The sequence below is a fragment of the Pseudonaja textilis genome, chromosome 1 (assembly GCF_049901715.1).
Source record: "Pseudonaja textilis isolate UNSWEBS1 chromosome 1, rPseTex1.2, whole genome shotgun sequence".
Lineage (NCBI taxonomy): Eukaryota > Metazoa > Chordata > Lepidosauria > Squamata > Elapidae > Pseudonaja > Pseudonaja textilis.
In genome coordinates, this window is record NC_141990.1 from 241,238,096 (window position 1) to 241,258,801 (window position 20,706).

General features: G+C 36.6%; 1 protein-coding gene across 2 annotated transcripts in view; it reads left to right on the plus strand.

Moving 5' to 3' along the window:
* The first annotated feature begins 4,745 nt into the window (after positions 1-4,745).
* IPO7 (importin 7) overlaps positions 4,746-20,706 on the plus strand; it is a 51,795-nt gene continuing 35,834 nt past the window's right edge. For both annotated transcript variants that reach the window (XM_026706472.2, XM_026706473.2), the window contains exons 1-2: positions 4,746-5,198; positions 20,031-20,112. In XM_026706472.2, coding sequence (XP_026562257.2) covers positions 4,911-5,198; positions 20,031-20,112 — 370 coding nt within the window. In that variant the 5' untranslated portion in view covers positions 4,746-4,910. The remainder of the gene's footprint in view (positions 5,199-20,030; positions 20,113-20,706) is intronic.

The window sequence follows — 20,706 nt, forward strand, 5'->3', positions numbered from 1 at the left end:
AGATCATGTGATCATGGGGATGCTACATATTGAAAAACGGTCCCAAGTCACTTTTTTCAGTTCTGATGTAACTTTAAATGGTCACTAAATGAACTGTTGTAAGCCAAGGACTACCTGTATTTAGTACAGCTATAGATTGGCTATAGGCATCTGGAGCTGCTATCATGACATTTTCTTATGTTGAGGAAATTAAACTTAAAATACCTAGGCAATAATAATTATGTAGTATGACTTCATTTCAGATCCAGTTTATTTATTTATTTTATATGGCTAACCTATCTCTCATGACTGAACAGCTTAAAACAGAATTGATGAAATTCACCTAATGCAAAACAAAAACACATAGCAGTTAGGAATCATGAAAAATCCCATGAATACAACTAGGAAACAGGCTCTTGTGGGTGGATGGGGTGTTGAGGCTTGAGGAGCAAAAAATTTTTCAACTTTGATGTAGAGCTGAAGTAAGCTTCATTTAGTACTTTCCCAAGAGAACCAGAACAGGATATACAATATATCCTGTGTATGACTTGGTGACTGATGCAATTTTTGTGGGTGTTGTGCAACCTAATAAAAGGCTTTCTGTATTGAAAAAGCAACAGCAACTATCAACTTCTGTATGCTGCAAATTTCTCTAATTTGGTGCTTCTAACTGCAGACTAGACTAGAGCCTCCATAATCCAATGTCTGTACATAAAACAGACTGGGGGAGGCTATTCTAGAGAGTGCAAAGCACATTTAAAACTTTGGAAAAGGAGGGGAGGACATGAGGAATGCTGCTTTCTACATTCATCAGAGAAAAACAAAAAGCTAAAAAACTAGTTCCCCACTCAGTTGCAAGCCTCCCCACAATACTGAAAATTTCAGGAAAAAAGTTAGATTTAGTTATTGGCCATACAGTTGCTACTAAGCTTCACTTCTAATTCAACTAAGAAAGCTTATTGTCTAAAATTTGTGGCTTTCTGGGCTCACAAACTCAATTAACTCAGGTTTGATTAGGGCTTGGGTAAGAGACTTCCAGCCCTGCCTGCAAAATATGCCATGAGTCATTGTCAAATTATGTTTACATTGTCACCAAGAAGCCTGCATTAATGTGTCTGTGAAGTCACCAGGTGCTGAGTCTTAAAATGAGTGTTTATGTTTTAAGAGGACAATAGTATATGTGATGTTGCTAAAGGAGTTACAGGCTTAGTCCAAGTACTTTTAATTTTTCCTTCATTGTCTCCAATTTTGGCAATGCACTTATTGTTATTAATTTTAAGCAACTATTTAACACATTGATCTTTTTTTTCCCAAGCATTTATATTTTAGCTTTCTTTGATTACAGAACTCAAGGTATTGTTCCAGGTAGATTCAAATTCTGGAATTGACCAGATCTACCTTGGTTTAATTTCTGCAAGCTGTTTACAGGAACCTTCTGTTGGACATACATGAGTCTGTGTTGTCTTCTAATTGCTTGGAATATCAGAAGTGCCAATTGGTTAGGATCAGGGGTGGGATTCTACCAGTTCGCACCTATTCATTAGAACCAGTTGTTAACATTCTAGGCAGTTCGGAGAACTGGTTGTTAGAAGAAATTATTGGCCTAAACCTGTAAGGAAGGCAGGAAGGAAACATTCTGGGGTTGCTTGCAGAAACTGCCTCTCTGTTAACCCTTATTACAATCTTGGCAGGACTAGACTTCCTGTCTCAGGAACATCTCTGGAGTTTTTTTCCCCTCCTTTGCTGGTACTTTGCTTGTGTGGAGTGACCATTCAAAGTTACAATGGCACTGAAAAAAGTGACTTATGACCGTTTTTCACACTTATGACTGTTGCAGCATCCCTAGTCACAAGAGGCCAAGCGAGGAGATGCGTGCCTCGATGTGAGTGATATTGAGTTGGCGACACCCAGCCAATAACATGACCAAGCCACCCAGTCACATGACCACCAAGCCATACCCACCCACTAAGCCATGCCCACAGAACCGGTTGTTAAAAAATTTGAATCCCACCCCTGGTTAGGATATAGATAGATCTGCAAGTTAACTGCAACATTACAATTCAAAGCATATAGTTGAATGTCTTTCTCTAAATATAAGTCAAAACTATCTTTTGAATTGTCTGATTTTTCAGCAATCTGATGCATAAAAAATATAAGCTAAAGATTATTCAAGAAAAGAAAAGAAAAAAAATGGAGAATCTCCTACTGGCTCACACATAATCAGCATTACCAAATTGCAAATAAGGTATATATTGTTTTTAAAATTATCTATCATGCCAGGATGTCAGAGTATTGGTGCACAGAAAAAAGGTAGTATAGATAATAAGCTTCATTGCTTTTAATTTTTCTTGCCCTCTTTTCATTGATGCTGCTGGTAGAAAATGAGGATGGTATTGGGAATATATAAATAGGCACAGTGACTAACAGCCTGCATAAGTTGAAGAAAAACAGGAATCAATACTTCCTTATGTACATACTATATTGATGAATTTTGCATGTGTGTGCCTAACTGCAGGAGAAAAAGAGTAGTATCTAGGGTTGAAGGAAAATCAAACACAATGTAGTGTGTACATTATGACAGATTTACACTAGAAAGACCCAAGACCAAGTTTTCATTTTAGATTGGAGTTTGCAAGCTAAGGTTTGAGCTAGACCCAAACCTTAAACTCAACTAACCTCACGGAGTTTTGATTTGGGGTTACAATAAAGAGAAATCCATAGAAGCTGCCATGGAAGCTTCCCATAGGAAAGGCAGGAGAGACATATAAAATAATATCAAGTGATGGAAGCTAACTTTTTTCAACTGATAATTTACTTCTAGTATAACATTTTCTAACGGTGTAAATGAGGTTTAGATGATCAAAATAATAATATAGAAATAGAGGAATTAAAATCCAAACAGTCAGTTTAATCACATTATGTAACTATTTGCTGTTTTAAATATTTAAAATGTCTAAAATGTTTCTAATATAAAGGAAGAACAGCAAATGAAAATGTTGTTTTGCAAATTTTTAGTTAAATCAAGTGCATGTTAACTCAGAACTAAGAGACATTAAAATTAGTGTGCATTCTGTATAACAACAGAATCTAAATATAATTCTTTAAAGTAACACTTAAATCCTAACAGCTATATTTTTAAAAATATTTTAGTATTGTACACATATTATACAATTTATTTATTGCAAGCTGATGCTAATCTTAACCATTATTAATTTGAAGTCGCCAGCTTTGTTGGGAATTCAGCTCCAATAATCTTCCAAACAGCAGTATCAAAATCCTGGGAATTGTGAAGCTGAAATTCTACATTTATAGGCTGCATTGGGTGTATTAAAATACGATAAACAAAGAAATGAAACTGCATAAATTGATAAAACATAAGGTATCATTATGTCAAAAGTTATTTATAACTTATAATTATAAACATATAAGGTTTTACATTTTTAACAGTAACAGTTATGGTAAGAATAAAAGGGTTTATTAAGTATTACAGTATAATAACTATATCCACATTACATTTATATCATATATGATATAGGACTGCAGAGAAAGATAAGGAACTGACAATTTCTTCTCTAGTGTCATCATATTACATTTTCCTTTTTCGTTAGAATCCTAGATTTAGGAGGGACTAGAAAAATCCTCTAGTCTAGTGTCTAGTCCAATACCCAGCTTATTTCAAATCCACTACAATATATCTGATAAATGAACATCTAGCCTGTTCTGACAACTCTTAATAAAGAATGTGGTACCTATTCCGTTCATTGTGGTATATAATGTGGTATCTATTCCATTCATTGACAATTAATATAATCAGGAAGTTTTTCCTGATGGATAGCATAAATCATCTCCTCCTTTATGAAAGCTTTTCAAATATTTTAAAACTACTTTTGTATCATTCCTTTGTGTAGACTAAACATAACCATGTCCTTTAACTGTTCTACATAGGACCTGGTGTCTAAATCTTTTCACAGTCTTGATAGCTTTCTTCTAAATTCAATCCAGATCATCACTCACTTTTCTGAACCGCACAGAACTGGAAAGTTATTCTAAATGAGGTCTGACCAGGGCAGAATAGAGAATACTTCTTGTTATCTGCGCTCCTATCAATATGCCCCCAAATGATGTTTATTTCTTTAGCAGCTATATCACATTGCTAACTAGTATTTAAATTACTAAACCATATTTGTGCCTTACATTTTTTCATGCCCAGTTGCAGAACTTTGTCTCTCATTAAAAATTAATTTCATTCATTTCAACCTGTTGCTCAAACCCATTTAATGTTGAATCTTCTTTCACCTAAAGTGTTAGTAACCACCCTCAGTGTTGTGTCATTTATACATTTTAAAAGCGTCCCAACAAGTGGTACCCTACTTGATTTTTCTCTTTAAGGTGAAATGGAACCGTTAAGGACTATTGGTCATTCAGCCAACCGGGAGTTCAAAAATGAACAGATCAATTATTTCATGTGAGGAGGGGACAGTTCATATCAGCCTTTTCCTTTGCGCTTTTATTCTATTAGTAGACATTCCACTTAACAGTCAGACTTCATTCTCACTACTTCATTCAAACTTACAGAATAGGAAACAAGGGGGGGGGGGAAATGACATGTTAGTCTCTCGACCCTTCCCTCCTAGAAATTTTGCCCCCCCCCCCCCCAGCCTTGTGAAAAAAAGTAAAAGAAAACTGCACTTCATATGCGATCAGTGAGAATACCATTGGTCCGGATAAGTGGATGCTGTTGTGATTTCTTTATTTTCCGTCTGAATACTGTAGCCAATTTGTAATCGGTGGCGACAGAACTTTTTCCCCCTCCCTCCCCGAAACCACCTCCGTTCTATTTTGCAGAGCAGAGGGCTCCAAAAGAAGAAAAAAACGGCATTTGAGGCCGCCTTCGTCTTCTCCCGCCCTCCAGGAGAACTACAATTCCCGTGATGCCTGTCAAAGGCGGCAAGAGCCGAGCGGAAGGCGTCGGCCTCGCAGAGGCGGCGAGTAGCTCTATCCGGGGCCTTGGCGCTTCTCTCCTCCTTTCGCGCCGCCGGCTGCCGCTGTGGAGCGGTGGGTCCATGTGCGCATCGAACGGCGCTGCCGCCCCAGATCTCGTCCGCGTTGCCTGTCTCGGCCTCGACCGCACCGCCATGGACCCCAACACCATCATTGAGGCCCTGCGGGGCACCATGGACTCCACGCTGCGGGAGGCCGCAGAGAGGCAGCTGAACGAGGTGAGAAGGAGGCGGCGGCGGCGCGGCCCGGCCCGGCCTAGGAGCGCGGCACACAGGAGAAACAGTCCCGGCGCCAAGGCCGGCGGGGGCTGGCTGGGTGGGGGATGCGAGTCGGGGACACCAATCGCGGCCACGAATTGGGTCCCAGGCACAGGCAGGAGAGAGAGAGAGAGAGAAATCGGGTGTGCGAACCCCGAATTGCGTCTCGACTAGAGTTGGGGACGCGGTTAGGAGATGCAGGTCCGCGATGGGCTCCGAAGTGGCGAGGGATCAACTCGGTGGCACCTGGGAGGTCACCTCCAGTCTAGAGAAGGAGCCAAGGCTGAAACTTGGGCCAGGTTGTCGCCGGTCGCCTTGCTATTTACGCACGTGCAGACGCACCTGGAGGGCGAGGAGAGAGGCCCAGGCGCGGGCCTGACGGAGCCGCCTTTCCCAGAGTCAGAAGTGAAACGTGGGCAGGAAGAGGAAAGGAGGCGGAGGAGGCAAGAGCGTGGACGGGGCGAGGGAGCCAGGCCGTGTGGCGAAGCGCGGTTTTGGGGCGGAAGGGAAGAAGGCCTCTCCCGCAATCGAGCCTAATGTCAGGCCCTTTCCCGCTCCCTCAAGCATTGTCTCCGGGCACGTGGCAGCTCCGTCCTCATCTGAGGAAGATCGTCAGTGCCCGGCCCTTGCCCGCCTTCTGCCATGCCTTGTAGGCAGGAGCCAGAGTCGCTTGCTCATGATAGCGAGAAAAATTTCAAACGGGTCCTTTCTGAAACTGACGGCAGAAAGATTCTAGTGCAGGAGACCGAGGGTGTCCTTCTTCCTTATATGGACGCAAACTTTGCTGTTTAAGGTTAAATTTAGCGGCGGGAAAAAGAAGACGGCTGCTGAAGCCACCTTTCAGAGGGAAATAGCCCGTATTGCATTTTCACTAATTGCACAGCACACACTTTGATTTATAAGTGTGCACATCTGTGAATCAAAAAGTGCGTTTAAAACCAACTTCATATAGTTTCACAGCGTTATGCCCAAGTTTTCAATTAAAATTTGAAATATAATAAGCTAATTGGGAAATAGATTTTAAAGAGCAAGAAACCTCATGGAAATAGTCAGAATGTCACAGGCAACATGCAACTTACATCATGATTATGATTCAATGGAAAGCCCCACAAGCATGAAGAATCAATGTGTATTTGATATACGTGTACTGAATGAAATGCCTAGCTTTCTCTGAAGAATTATATCTTAGGCCTTTTTGTTGTTTTCTAATCTGAATCTTTCAACATGTAATTATAGCCAGGATATTCAAGCTATCTAAAATGGATACTTTATTATTTCAATTTATGGCCACCCATTCAAGATGACATTGGAAACCTAAATGTATTAAAAGAAAAATATAAAAGCATAAGAACAGAAATAAATGATACACGTGAAACACCAGCCAGGGTAAAGATCAAAGCAGGAAAAAAACTTGGGTGAAGTATGAAGGGCCTTACAAATACTGTTTACTACCCAAATTATGCGTAATTCTTTATTATACTGTCTGGAGATCTAAGAGTGATAGGCAGTCCTGGGGATGGTTGGTGGCTTGAGGGTGTTCATCTTTTTTTAAAAAACTGCTGTTCTGCTTTTAAATCTTTCTAATGCTGTCTTTTTATATGGCTTTTGGCTATCAATTGTAAACCACCCAGAGTCACTCAGAGATGGATGGTGTATAAATTTATAAAATAAATTATAGGAATTATGCTAAATTTGACCATATTAAGTCAAGTGAACCACCTTTCATATGCATTTTGATGTATGAAGGATGTTTTGACTTTGGTCTGAATGATTGAAGCTTGAAAGTAAAGTTGGTGACAGTGTTTTATTGATTGCTGCATATCTTAAGTAGCAAATCATGGGAAGGTCCATTGTGGTTCTTAGGTAATTTGCTATGCTTATTTGAGTTCTACTGTTCTCATGGTTTAGAAAAAGGGGTCTCCAACCTTGGCAATTTTAAGACTTGTGGACTTCAACTCCCAGAATTCCTCAAACAGCTTTGCAGGCTGAGGAATTCTGGGAGTTGAAGTCCACAAGTCTTAAAATTGCCAAGGTTGGAGACACTTGATTTAGAAGAGATTAAGGTATTTTGTCTGTGAAACAAGAAATCACTGTGGTTTGCTACTTCTGGAAACAGAAATTTGGAATGATCACACCATCTCACTGAGTTAAGTTAGCTAACAATTGTTTTTGATCTCTGAAAATGAGTTAAGTGTAGAAATACAAAGGAGATAATATTAATTAAAAAAATCTGGAAAGGACCCTGACAAGTGGTGTCATGAAGTCTGTGGTGCTCAAACTGAGGTAAAGAAGATGGAATGAAGAAAGTTTTAGATATATTTTAAAATTCACACTGTTCATGCGAACTACATTTTGTGGCCCAAAGGCTATCTTCTTAATTTAGCCTGATTAAAATATACTGAGTTATAGTTCAACTAATATACAAGTGTGTACTAATATACTTTTTGCATTAAAAATTGCCTGGTTTCTCTACATACATATCAAAGCTCCATTTTATTAATTACATATTATAACTATTCTTAGCATAAATACCAAAAAGGATGCAGCTTTAATTTTCATGAGAAAAAAAATCTGATAATGAAGTAGCATTGTTACATCAGAAATATTGAGATAATTTGTATATTGAGATATTGTGAAAATGAGAATTGCCTTACTTAAACAATATACTGGTGTGCCATTTGGCTTCTACTCATCTAAGTAACTAAGGTGTTTGTCTAAGCTTTTGTTTAAAGTGGGGAAATTTGCGATATACGCAAATATACGATTTATACGTATACGATTTAAAGATTTTGAGCACAGATATGCTAATTGATGTGATCTGAGAACACAATTCGATCATTTGCCATACCCAAAAACCACTACAATACTTTTGTTAAGTACAAGTTTTGAACCTGTACTTAACAACATGTAATATGATAGGTTTTGAATAAGAGTAACAATTTTACAGCATTTGTAATATATATTACAGTCTGCATTTTCTGAATACAATTACAAAGAATTGTCAGTATTTTTAATGTTTTATGATAAAGCTGCTTGTATTTATTTAATTTTTCATTCTTGTTTATATTTTGCATTCATTTTAAATTCTTATTTTTTTCCAATTCAACAAGAGCCAGTTTGGTATAGTGGTTAAGGCACCAGGCTAGAAACCAGAAGACTTTGAGTTCTGGTCCCACCTTAGACATAAAACAGCTGGGTGACTTTTGGGCCAACACTCTGTCAGCCCATGGCATCAATTCCAGTGACAAGTCATTGGGTCAGTTCTTGTCAGATCCAATAGATCAACACTTGGTTGATCTGAAAAAAGACCTTTCTGAAAAAAGGAAGGATGAAAAAGAAAGAACAGTTCTTTCTAACTTCTGTTCTCTTTTCAGTATTCTGTATATTCTACTGAGAACAGAAGAGAGCCAAATTTGGTACAGCAGAGAAGCTGGAGGGGAAAAAATCACATTAAAATGGGTTTGATCCACTTAGTGCTACATATAAATTAAATTCCCCACTGCATCCCTACATTGATCAGTTCATTCTAAGCCTGCTTTCCTACTCACTCCTAGCTATGCAGAGGTATTAAGGGTTTAGAAAGAATTCGAGAAATGCTCAGCTTGCTTTCTCTACCTTGTTTTTTTTACATCATACACTTACCCAGATGAAGTAAATTTTCTTTCACTTTATTTTATTGTTATTGTCTATATGCAATTTAAATCTATAGGAGACTCATTTGTGTCAGTTTTCAATCCATGGGGTAATTGAGGTCATACATTTGTCTTTCCAATGCTGAAGAATTAGTCTTTCGGCAACAATAAGGTCACAGAACCCATTTCTGTTGTCTAGCTGTCAGATTCCACATACTGTAATTTAAAAATATGCATCCAAAAATAAACATTAAGACATTGTAAAAAGTTTTAAACAAGTGTTATTTGTTGCATCTCCAACGAGGCAATAATTTACTTGTTCATTTTCTATATAAACACATGGTCCACTAAATCTGAGATAGTTTTTTTTTTTTAAATAAATTGTAAGATCCAAGTACATTTTTAACATTGGGTAAAAAAATTGCTATTTATTTAAAAAATCCAGTTCTTTACTCCATTCTTTTATGTTTGTATATCAAATTAATGTTTTGATAACAGGTATTTATAAATAATGTTTTTAGACATTTTGGCTTTCCAAGTGTGCCCCAGGCTGAAAATCTCCAGGTAAAGATGTTAGTAAATCTTCTAATGTAAATACTGCCAGTGAGTGGTAATTGACAAATGATATTTATCTTTTAATCTAGAAAATTATTAAAACTTATTGATACTATTTACTACCGGATATAATGTAAAGATCCCAGCATAGATCCAGATTCTCCATACAGCTGTTTTTAATCAGTATTGAGATCTGGATTACCTCATAGGATTTAGCGTAAGAAAAAATTTAAATGCATTTTTCAAGAAATAACATACTACACATTTATGTATTTATGCAAATTTGTCTACTGATTTTAATCTAATAGCATTAATAAGCATAGAAACAGGATATACTGGTATCTGTGTCTATACTTCGTAGTATATGAGCAGCAAAAGAGTTAGGCAGTTGTGCAAAAATACTGTAAATTAAGATTATTTTCAGAAATAGAAATATTTAGTTTGTCAATTAACAAAACAGAAAGTAAATGAACAGAAGAGAATTTCAAATCAAATCAATATTTGGTGTGACCGCCCTTGCCTTCAAAACAGCATTAATTATTCTAGGCACATCGTTTTTGAAGGCACTCAGAAAGGTTCCTTCAACGTTGTTCCAAACATCTTAGAGAACTAACCACATAGCTTCTGTGGATGGCTCTTGGCGGTGGGGGGCAAACTATCTCTTCTAGGATTTTTTGTTCTTTACGCTGAAGATAGTTTTTAATGACATTGGCTATATGTTGGGGCTGTGGTCCTGCTGCAGATTTGAGGCCAATCACATGTCTCCCTGATGGTATGGCATGATGGATAAATATCTGCTTGTATTTCTCAGCATTGACGACAACTTTGATCCTGATCAAATCTCCAATTCTGTTTGCAGAAACAGCCCCAAAGGAACTTCCACCATGCTTCACTGTTGCCTGCAGACATTCATTATTGCACTGTTCTCCAGCCCTTTGGCAAACAAACTTACTCCTACATCCAAATATTTCACATTTTGATTCATCAGTCCTGGGCACCCTCTGCCATTTTTCTATACTCCAGTTCCCATGTTTTCATGCATAGTTGAGTTGCTTACCCTTGTTTCCACATAAACTTACACATACATCCACATACACGCACATAGACATGTCAAAATATTTAAGTGGTTATTCATGGCATCTTTGCCATGAACTTTCCTCCTCCCATGGAAAATTACAACAGAAATAATATATGCTTTGGTCGGTTAAGGAAATGAATGCCAGTTGACATGGTAGGGTGGGATGTTGTAATGTAATGAGTTCTAGAGAAGAGAAGAATGTTTGTTGAGATGTGAACTGGATGGTCGAACTTGAATAACTCACCCCACCCTTTGATGCATACCACATTTGGGGTACAAATTTGTAAATAGATGTTTACATAGATCAGTGATTCTTACATAAAGATGGTGAGAGAATCCATGTTCATTAATGTGAACAACTTTCTACTGTATATGTAATCTAGTAATACAATCTCTTTAGAGTAATAAAGTCCCTATTGCACTCTTGGGTAAGCACGGTGAGAGGATGGTGTCCCTTGTTGAATGTGTCTTTTTATGTGTGTTGTATGCAGATGGCATCTTGTTTTTGGTTTGTATTGGATTTTATTAATTGTGAGTTGGGTGATGCCTAAATTGAATTAAATAAATAATATTGCAGCATCAAGTAATTCTTTTTAAAATGCTCATGTAATCCTGTGATTATTACAGCTATTAACTTTTCTGACCTGTGAATTTTGCATCCTCTTCTATAGATCGGCTATGCATTAGCTTAGCATTTGATGGGGTAGTATGGGGCATGTTTCATTATCAACTGAATTTACTTCTTAAAATATACTTCTTAAAATATACATCTATTTAAAGGTGTAATATTTCATTGGTTAGTGTGACTGCTAACCAATAACACTTCTGACTAAAACAATTGGCTTAAATAAGGCAGCTTATTTGCTGAGGGTATGTAACTGTAGTCTTTTCCCCACTTCACTTTTCCTTTTGTGCAAGTGGGAAAGTCAAGTAGGAATTCACAATTAATCATAGTTTCACAGTATAACTTTGATTAGTTCCTATCAAATCTATATAAGCCAACTTCAAAACATAGTTTAAATCTGATTTTGAATCCTGGTATATTTAGGAGTAATCAGTGTTTATCTCAGATTTCAGTACAACAGAAAACAATGGTTAATCGTTGCTTTCTTATTAAATTTGAGAATGAAGGAGAGAGAATGAGCTAAGGACATTACATCTATCATATTGTGGTTTAAAAATCCAGAAAAGAAGAGTTTGATTCTACTGCATGTGAATATAATCATCCCCCCTCCCCCAAATAAGCTACTTATTCAAGGCTGGATGGGAAAGAACATGCTTCAACTAAAACTTGAGAAAAAGTATGCAGGTCTGGATTTTTTGCCACTTAGATCCCATTTCCCATGACTAATTTGGGGATCCTTCTGGACTTGCAGCTTCAAAGAACAAGTAGCAGTTATGACCAGGAAGACTTTTGTAAAACACTGTGTCACTGTATCAGTGGTACCTTTGCTTTGGTTATCTCCCAAGTGGAGTATGGCATTATAGTCTAGATGGAATTGCCTTTGAAAAGCATTTAGAAGCTGCAGTTGGTACAGAATGCAGCGACACAAGCAATTATGGGTGTGCCCATAATGATCTTAGGCCTTTATTTGCCGAGCTGCAGTGGCACCCAGTTTCTTCCAGGTGGGTTTGCTGTCATGATAAAGCCGTTTACAGCGTGGAGGTAGTTTATTTAAGGGACCATCCCTCTTCAATTATCTGTGTCCCATCAGTTTGACATCAGGTTTTTAATCCTGTTGATTAAAAAGTGTCACCTCAAAGGACGTAGGAAGGATGTCTTTTCCATAATAGTGGTTTTTGTCAGGGACACCATCCCTCCCAGTATTAAATTAACCACAGGAAAGTTATGAAACGTTGACCTGCTGAGTTAAATATATTTATTGATTAGTTTATCATTGATGGCTTTTTTTGCTTTATGTGTTTTGTTACATTTATTATATACTTCGTTTGATGTTTTTATTGTCTTAGCTTACATGAATCTCTTACGTGAAATGAGCAACTATATACATCTAGAAAATAAGTTTAAGAACTGAAAAATATTGGAGTGTGCACAAAATAACTCTGAAATTTTACTGCCACATTTGGAATGTTCTCTTGTAACATTTTGCTTATCCTCTGTTCCAGTGGAGCAGTACTTGAAATATTTTGTGCATTCTATCCTAAGGCATTAAAAAAAAACCTTGAAATAAGCCCCTTGCTTTCTTGTTTTTCATTTTAGAGTCACAAAACCTGGATTCATGTTTTTGTGTTGAATATGTCTTGTCTCCCAGGCAGAAAAAAAAGTATTTGATCACAGGGATGATGTTTTTAAAAATTTTGAACCATGCAGTAGAAGCAATAGTTAAAAATACTTGTCTTCAAACTGTGTCTTCACAAACAGCCTCAGAACACACCAGAAATGAAGCAATAAAAATACCTTAATTTCAACATACTCAGGAACAATATAATGGAGAAATACTTTTCTGGCTTTGGTTGAGGCTTGTTTTTAATACACATACAGTGTCAAATTTTGCATTTGGTAGTCTACTTGATAAAGCACAACATACATAGTGAATATGAAGACAACAATGTTACGTTAAACTTTACTATACAAAAATAATACTAGCAATACACTTAGTTACCAACCTACCTGTTAGTCTTTCAAATAAGTTTGAAATTTGAATACATGTTTTCACTGCTCTTGATGACTTCCACTATCTCCTTCCTTCAAATATCACCTGGAATGTGACCTGTTTTTATTTTTCTTTTGGTCAATGTGCAAAGTGGGATGCTGGAGCAATTGAGATAACATTATATCCTATTTCGGAACAACATTTTGGAATTCAGAGAACTTTTGTTCCACACTCAGAATACTGAAATTTGCTGAGCTTGGAACTACTTGCACAGAACTATTTGTACAGGGCAGTTTTATATGAGCAGGTTTTGTATCAACTAGTAGACTCAGAATAGCAAATGGATTGCCTTCTGATGAAAGTTGGGTTATGTCAGAGGAAAAGTACAATATTTATAAATCATTTTTCTTAAATCATGAAAATAAACAGTACAACATGGGGAGGGGCAGAGGGAATATCTAGAAATAAAAAGGTATCTCAGACTTCCATTTTCCTCCCTTGTCTTAGCTTTCTGCTTTTTAAGCTGATGTTTCACATCTTTATGTATAAGATGGTTATATATTCCTGGAACTTACTGTGATTGAAAATATAGGTGATTAATCGTTTTATAGCTTGAACTTGTGGAACTCAGTATATAATAAACAAGTCTACATTGAACTCATGGACAGCATTAATGTTGTATATTCCCTAAAATTTTGCATATTTAGCTGTTTAATAAAAGCAATGTTGCCAATTATAAGTATTGCTTATCTTGAGTAAAGCAGCATATTGAAGAAGAGCAATGATTTATTCAGATCTAAAATAATGAATAATTTCTCTGATGAGTGGATTTATTTAAAAAAAATCATACATATCAGATGATGAATGAATCCTGAGTGAAAAAAGAATAAAATAATTATTTCAATATTAGTTCCTTTATTTTTGTCAAAGTTTTATCAGTGGTATAATGGCATTACACCATTATATTTGAACCAAAATTAGATTATGCTGTCAAACAACTTTGTGGAATAGCTTTCTCTTTATGTCATGTGTGTTTCTTTCTGGTTATTTTTTATTGACTGGCATAAAAATGAGTCACTGCTGAGTAGTATGTTATGTCCAAATATTTTGAATGTATAATAGCTGCAAAATGACTCAGCTTTGTCTGGGAATGTTCTCCCCTTATGGAGAATGGCAGTAATTTCTCAATATGCTTGTTGAAAGTGATTTTAAAAATTAGGATGGCACAGTAATTTCTCTTTAGAAAATGATGTTTGCATTAGGTTAGGTTTTGCTGATTATGCATGTAATAAAAGAAAGGAGGAGATGCTAGAAGTGATAGTTAATAGTAATAATTATATTTCCTTCCCATTTCCATCTTCCTTTGTTACTTATTTCTCCTTTCACAGCCAACCCAATAATAGCTAACAGTAACCTAATCACAGTCGACACCAACATGATAACTGCACCCAAGTCTTCTCACATATTCCAAACCATCAATCCCCAAAATAGAAAATTTAATTCTACACATTTTACTTATCTACTCTCCTCTATCTTCCACCTGGCCCTCACCCAGCTGTGTCATGGATAGCAGGTACTCTTCCCATTTTGTGGGGACTCTTCCTTCCTACTCAGTTTTCAGATTCTTTCTTCCAACTGTGAGAAAGTTATTTCCTTTATTTTTCCCCATGGTCTTTCACTTTTTTACCCACTAGTTCACAATTCCACATAGTCCATAGGTTAAGGCATGGCTAATCATGTTCTTGCTTAGTCAAAGATACCCATCTTCCTACATAATTGCTTTAGCTAGCCTAATTTATAATGTATAAAGTTAAAAAAAACCCACCTAATTTAAGTTCCAGGACATTCATAATTTTCAACTCTTTCATTCCACTTTACTCTTGCCTAAGAGTAATGAGGTGTGTGGCCAGATATGTCTTTGTCTGATTGACGCAAAACAATATTTTAGGATTAGGGATTCACATTAAATGAGCCATGCTGTATTTTAATATAACAGGACTATGTTTCTTGGTCTTTCTGAGCAGTCCTTTGAAGCCATCATAAGAAAGCAGACCCGACTTCTGGTTTGAAGGGCTTTGGCGACAGACAGAAATCCGCGATCATGTGCGGTTTCTGTCTGGGCTCGCCGCTGGAGTGCCCCGAGACAGCTGATTTCGGGGCCAAGCCACCCCGTAGAGGTGGTGAAGAGAGGGGAGACCTCCAGCAGGGTTGAGGAGAGCCGCATCTCTCCTCCTCAGCTGGCCATTACTCCTTTTCCTGAAGGCGGTTGCAGTGGTGGTCAGAAATGGCCACCACAAAGGAGAACTTGACCGGAAAAGAATGTGCAGGAGGAAGATAAGAAGTGAAAGTTTTGGCTGACTGGGTTAAATTGTAAAAGCAACAACTAAGGTACCCTGGAATTTAAACTTACAAAATATAACATCGCTCCCAAAGAAGAGTCGGAAGCAGCGAAGGAAAGTGAAAAGAAAAAGGGTTGGCTTTTTTTTTCTTCTCTCTCCTTCCCTATATTGACAACTAAGAGACTTAAATAAGAAATCGGAAAAATCCACTTTGACATCAATAGGCAATTAAGCTGAAAATAAAACAAAATGCCAAAGGGATGATAAAGATTTCTGGACATTAAAAATTTTCTTTTCCATAAGCAGGAAGGGAGAGAAAAAGAATAAGGGCAGGATCTGGAAGAGGGAGGAGACTGCCTGGAATTAAAAAAGAATCTACAGTAAAACTTCAACAAGACTTCTAAAAGATACATTTTAACTGAAACTTTGCAACTGAATAGTAACCCCAGGAAGAGAAAGTGAAAAAAAGAGAGCAAAAAAGAAACAGCTTGCGTGTATTTGGATTATTTGGTGATCTTCGGATTCTTGGTTATTATATTTGAATGACTAAAATCAATCGGGTGGTTGTTTAAAAATTTATACAATGGCACCATTTCTGGATGAATTGAAAATGGAACTTAAATAGTACAAAGAAGATGCACAAGAAGGGAGAGGTTCTTTTGGCTTCATTTTTCAATTCTTAGAAATGGAGATTTGGAACTATGAGAAAGAACAAGAAACGACTGCAAAATAAGAAGATTGGGACAAAGAAGAAGCCATCTTTAATGAACAAGCAATTTTATGTGGGGAAGAAAAAGGAAAGGGGGGAAAAAGAATGGAGAATTTAAGACTTAAAAAAAACAACCAAGGAAAAGAAAAATAAGTATAATACTGAAAAACAACAGAAAAGGGGAATACAGAAGAGAGAAATAGAGGTAGAGAGACAAGGGGGTAAAAAGGGGAGAGAGAAGAAGAGAGGAAAGAAGGAAAGGAAAAGAAGTTACAAAGGACCGGAGCAAGATATCGAGAAACAGGACCTATTTAGAGATAATGGGTGAAAATCTAACTGAAAAAGGGATTCTGTAAAGGTACATAAGATTGTATTGTTATATTAGTAATAGAAATAACTTTAGAAAATTGGAAACAATGTATGATTAAAATGAGGGATAAAATAGTGTAATTTAGTGAAATGTTTGTGAATAAAATAAGTGAAATAAAATAAATGAGAAAATTGAATTAGGAAGGAATGGGGACATTTTAATTAGTTAATGTTTTATAAAATATAAGTGAAGAGGGGGGGAATTAACTATGGAAAGCTTATAATTGTTCCCATAGAAGTATGATATTTAATTGAACAGTAATGTTAAAGAAGTTAAAACTTTAATGAATATTAATATTAATGATAGAATTGCATTGGAATGGAATGTTGTTTTAATTATATACATTTATAATTTTTTCTTTTTTTAAGAATACAGTGTGTATTTTAAGAATGTACCAAGCAGAATCCGAATGGAAGTTATGTATTATATTGAATGTTACAACTTTAGGGAAAAGATATAAAGGCGTCATACTCCAGTCAGTAACTACAGGAGAAATTTTGTTTAATGAGAAAAGATAATAGATAATTGAAACAGGACAGACAAAAAATATAAATACAATGATTTGAATTGAGATGAGATAATTAAAATAAAATTGAGAAAATTAAAAGAGAGGAGAAGCTATGTAGAAAATGTAAAATGGTAATAAGATATGGAATAGAATATAAAAATGAGCATGAACCTGAATTTGTGTCTGTATGAAGAAATGTAACCCGGGATTACGCTACTTTCAAAAAAGATGTTTTATTTGTATTTTTTTTCTCTTTGTAAAAACTCAAATAAAATTTACAAAAAAAAAAAAGAAAGAAAGCAGACCCATTCTTTATTCTGTAATGTATGTGTCTGGAGCAGTGTGTTTCTCATCCTTGGCAACAAAAATGTATGGACTTCAGTTCTCCAGGCAACCTTAACATCTTAAAGTTAAACTTTTAATCTTAAAGTCGGTAAATTTAAACTTTAAGTTGAGAAACGTTGGTCTAAAACAATACCTCCAATTGAAGGGTCCTCTCTCCACATGTCCAGACTTCACATTCTAGAGCTGTCAGCTCTGATTTACTTCTGAGAGTAACGTTTATGCAGCAGGAGGTTGCTCAAGTTGAGGGGAGCTTTGTCATGCTTTTCTATACACAAGATTATGTTCTTAAATTATTCAGATCCTTCCGCACAACAGCTTTGTCATATGTCTTTGGTTTTCAGAAAATGATCAAATACTCAGCATGGAAGTGTCTTCTTGGGATTTCCCCTATTTTATTCATAATGTCAGTTGCATAGAAACAAAGTTCATTTTCATCCATGCAAAGCTAATTATACAGTATTAAGGCAATTAATCAGTCATTTTCTCTGCCAGTGCACTCTCTTATCTACTTTGGTCATAAAAGGACTGCAGCATTGATTTATTGCTACTCAAACCAATATTTCTAAATTATATTCTTCTAATCTGTTATACCTATGTCTACATGTTTATATACTAGCTTTGCATCTCCCTTCTGTCTTAGTTAAGCAAGATATTAATAACACTTGGCTGACAATCAGGTTTCAATTTGTCATTTATTTTTGTCCTGATCGTGATTCCCCTGCTTCCTCAGATCACTTTCAGTTCATTTATATCAATGGGTCTTCAGGTCACTTTGGAGCACTTTATCTCCCCTGTCCCAGAACAACCAGGAACACCCAGGCCTTCTGCAGCCAAAGCATTATGGTTTATCAGCCATGCCAATTCCAAGCTTAGCCAACATATCATCCTCTTTCCGCAGCCTGTCAAAAAGTTTATTTGGATCTGTCATTCCTACAGCCTGACCTTTTTTGGAAGTTCAAAACACATGATAGCAGCAGTTCTCATCTGCTTCCTTCGTTGTACTTGTACATTGACAATAAAGTTCTTCTAGTTCTAGTTCTATGAACGGGTGCAGATTTCCAGTAAAAAAGACAGCTCGTATTCATTTATGGAGATGAAAAATAAATTATTTATCAATACCACTATCTGGCACAGTGCAAGCAAGAGGGATTCCTAGGAGCAGCACAATGGCCTAGAGGTGAAACTCTCAGGAGGCTGAGAGTTTGATCTTAGGTAGTGGCGGATATTTCTCTCTTTGGGTGCAGTGAGTAATTGCTGTGAATTCTGCATAGATGTCAGGAAGGACATCCAGCCACTAAACGCTTGAGTTCTGTTCAGTCACCCCGAATCCACCTGGATGCAAGAGGGATTCTTGAGATGGTAATCTTCCCAGGTTTTCTCTTTCTAGAACAAGAAGTAGTAGCAGGAAGTACGGTAAACCTCACTACAGATAGTCCTCAACTTATGACCACAATTGAGCCCAAAATTTATGTTGCTAAGCAAGACACTTGTTAAGTGAACTTTGCCCCAATTTACGACCTTTCTTGCTACAGTCAAGTGAATCATTGTAGTTATTGAGCTAGTAACAAGGTTAAATGAATCTGGCTTCCCCATTGACTTTGCTTATCAGAAGGTTGCAAAAGACAATTGCATGACTCCAGGATAAAGCAACCTTCATAAATATGAGTTGGTTGGCAAGTGCCTGAATCTTAATCACATCACTATAGGGATGCTGCAATGGTCATAAGTGTGAAAAACAATCATAAGTCACTTTTTATGGTGCTATTGTAACTTTGAATGGTCACTAAATGAACTGTTGTAAGTTGATGATTACCTGTATTCCTTTTGCTGCCTGTTTTAATGTTGACTTTTCTAATCTTCATAGCTGAATATTAATGAGAAAACCAACTCATTCTTTGATGCGTAATAAAGGTTGATTTGTAATCAAGTAATCAGTAATTTAAAGCACTGATACATTTTATACCAGCCTTCTTCAACTTTGTGCACTCCAAATGAAAATTATTGGAGCCGAAAAGAAACATACCTTAAGGGCAACTGTTTGGCAAATAATGGTCATATATTGGGGGTCTCTTATCTTACACTCATAACTATATGTTTGTGATTAGCATGGGAACATGATAACACTTCTAAACCCATTCTCACACTGGCTGTTGACCACTCATTGAAAAAGTGGGGAAAAAACTGCAGTTGTGTTATGTTGACCTTCCTAGTTGTGAATATAGTGAAGGAAAAAGGTGAAACAATGGCCTCCTTTTGTTTTCTTAAATAGGGACCCTTAAATCCAGTCTTAAATCAAGAATGGTTTTCTTCCACTGCCTGGGCAGCATAAAAAGCAAAGCTCTGCTGATAGTTATCTGATTGATTGAGATCATGCAACATTGTGAGAAGAATGAAATGCCATCTCAGCTCTGAAATTGGCATAGGGAACAAAAGAGATGGGAAGACTCCACCCCCCACCCCCCAAAAAAAAGGGGGACTAGTAGGCATTGGATGATGGGGGCCTCTAAGCTAATGGAGTAGGAGGGTAACTAATGTCTATGTACATTTAGCTAAATGTGGATTCTAAAAGGTTAACAAAAACCTTTTTTTGTAATGCTTTCTAAAATTGTAAGCATCTAACTACTTTTATACTTTGTTTATAGGCTCACAAATCAGTGAACTTCGTTTCAACTCTCCTTCAAATCACTATGTCAGAACAACTGGATTTACCAGTGAGACAGGCAGGCAAGTGGCAATTCATCACTTTCTATAGTATAAATATTTAGCACTATTAATAAGTGACTATGAGTAGCACAATGAAATAATGGAAAGTGGATTTTAATGTGGGGTAATACTATATAAAGAGGAACAGGATGGTCTCTGAAATCTGGGTTGGGAAAATAATCCTTGTGCTTAAAATAGTTTGCTAGAGTGGATATGATTATTTTTATACAAAAGCATCCCTCAGAATTTATAATTACATGACTGTATGTATGTATGTATTCTCTTAAGTTTTTGTGGGTACTTACATGTATGGTATTCAGCTTTGTTCGGGTATTTTCCCACGTCATTATAGTTGTGCTTTTAAAGTTGTAGCAATGTTTCAGCAGAATCTCATCTGCCATCATCAGGCTTCTGTATTGTGTTCGTCTGTGAGTCAGAAACAACTGTGAAAATCTGACCCACAGACGAACACCATACAGAAGCCTGATGATGGCAGATGAGATTCTGCCGAAACGTTGCTACAACTTTAAAAGCACAACTATAATGACGTGGGAAAATATCCGAACAAAGCTGAATACTATACATATAAATACCTGTCAAAACTTAAGAAAACAT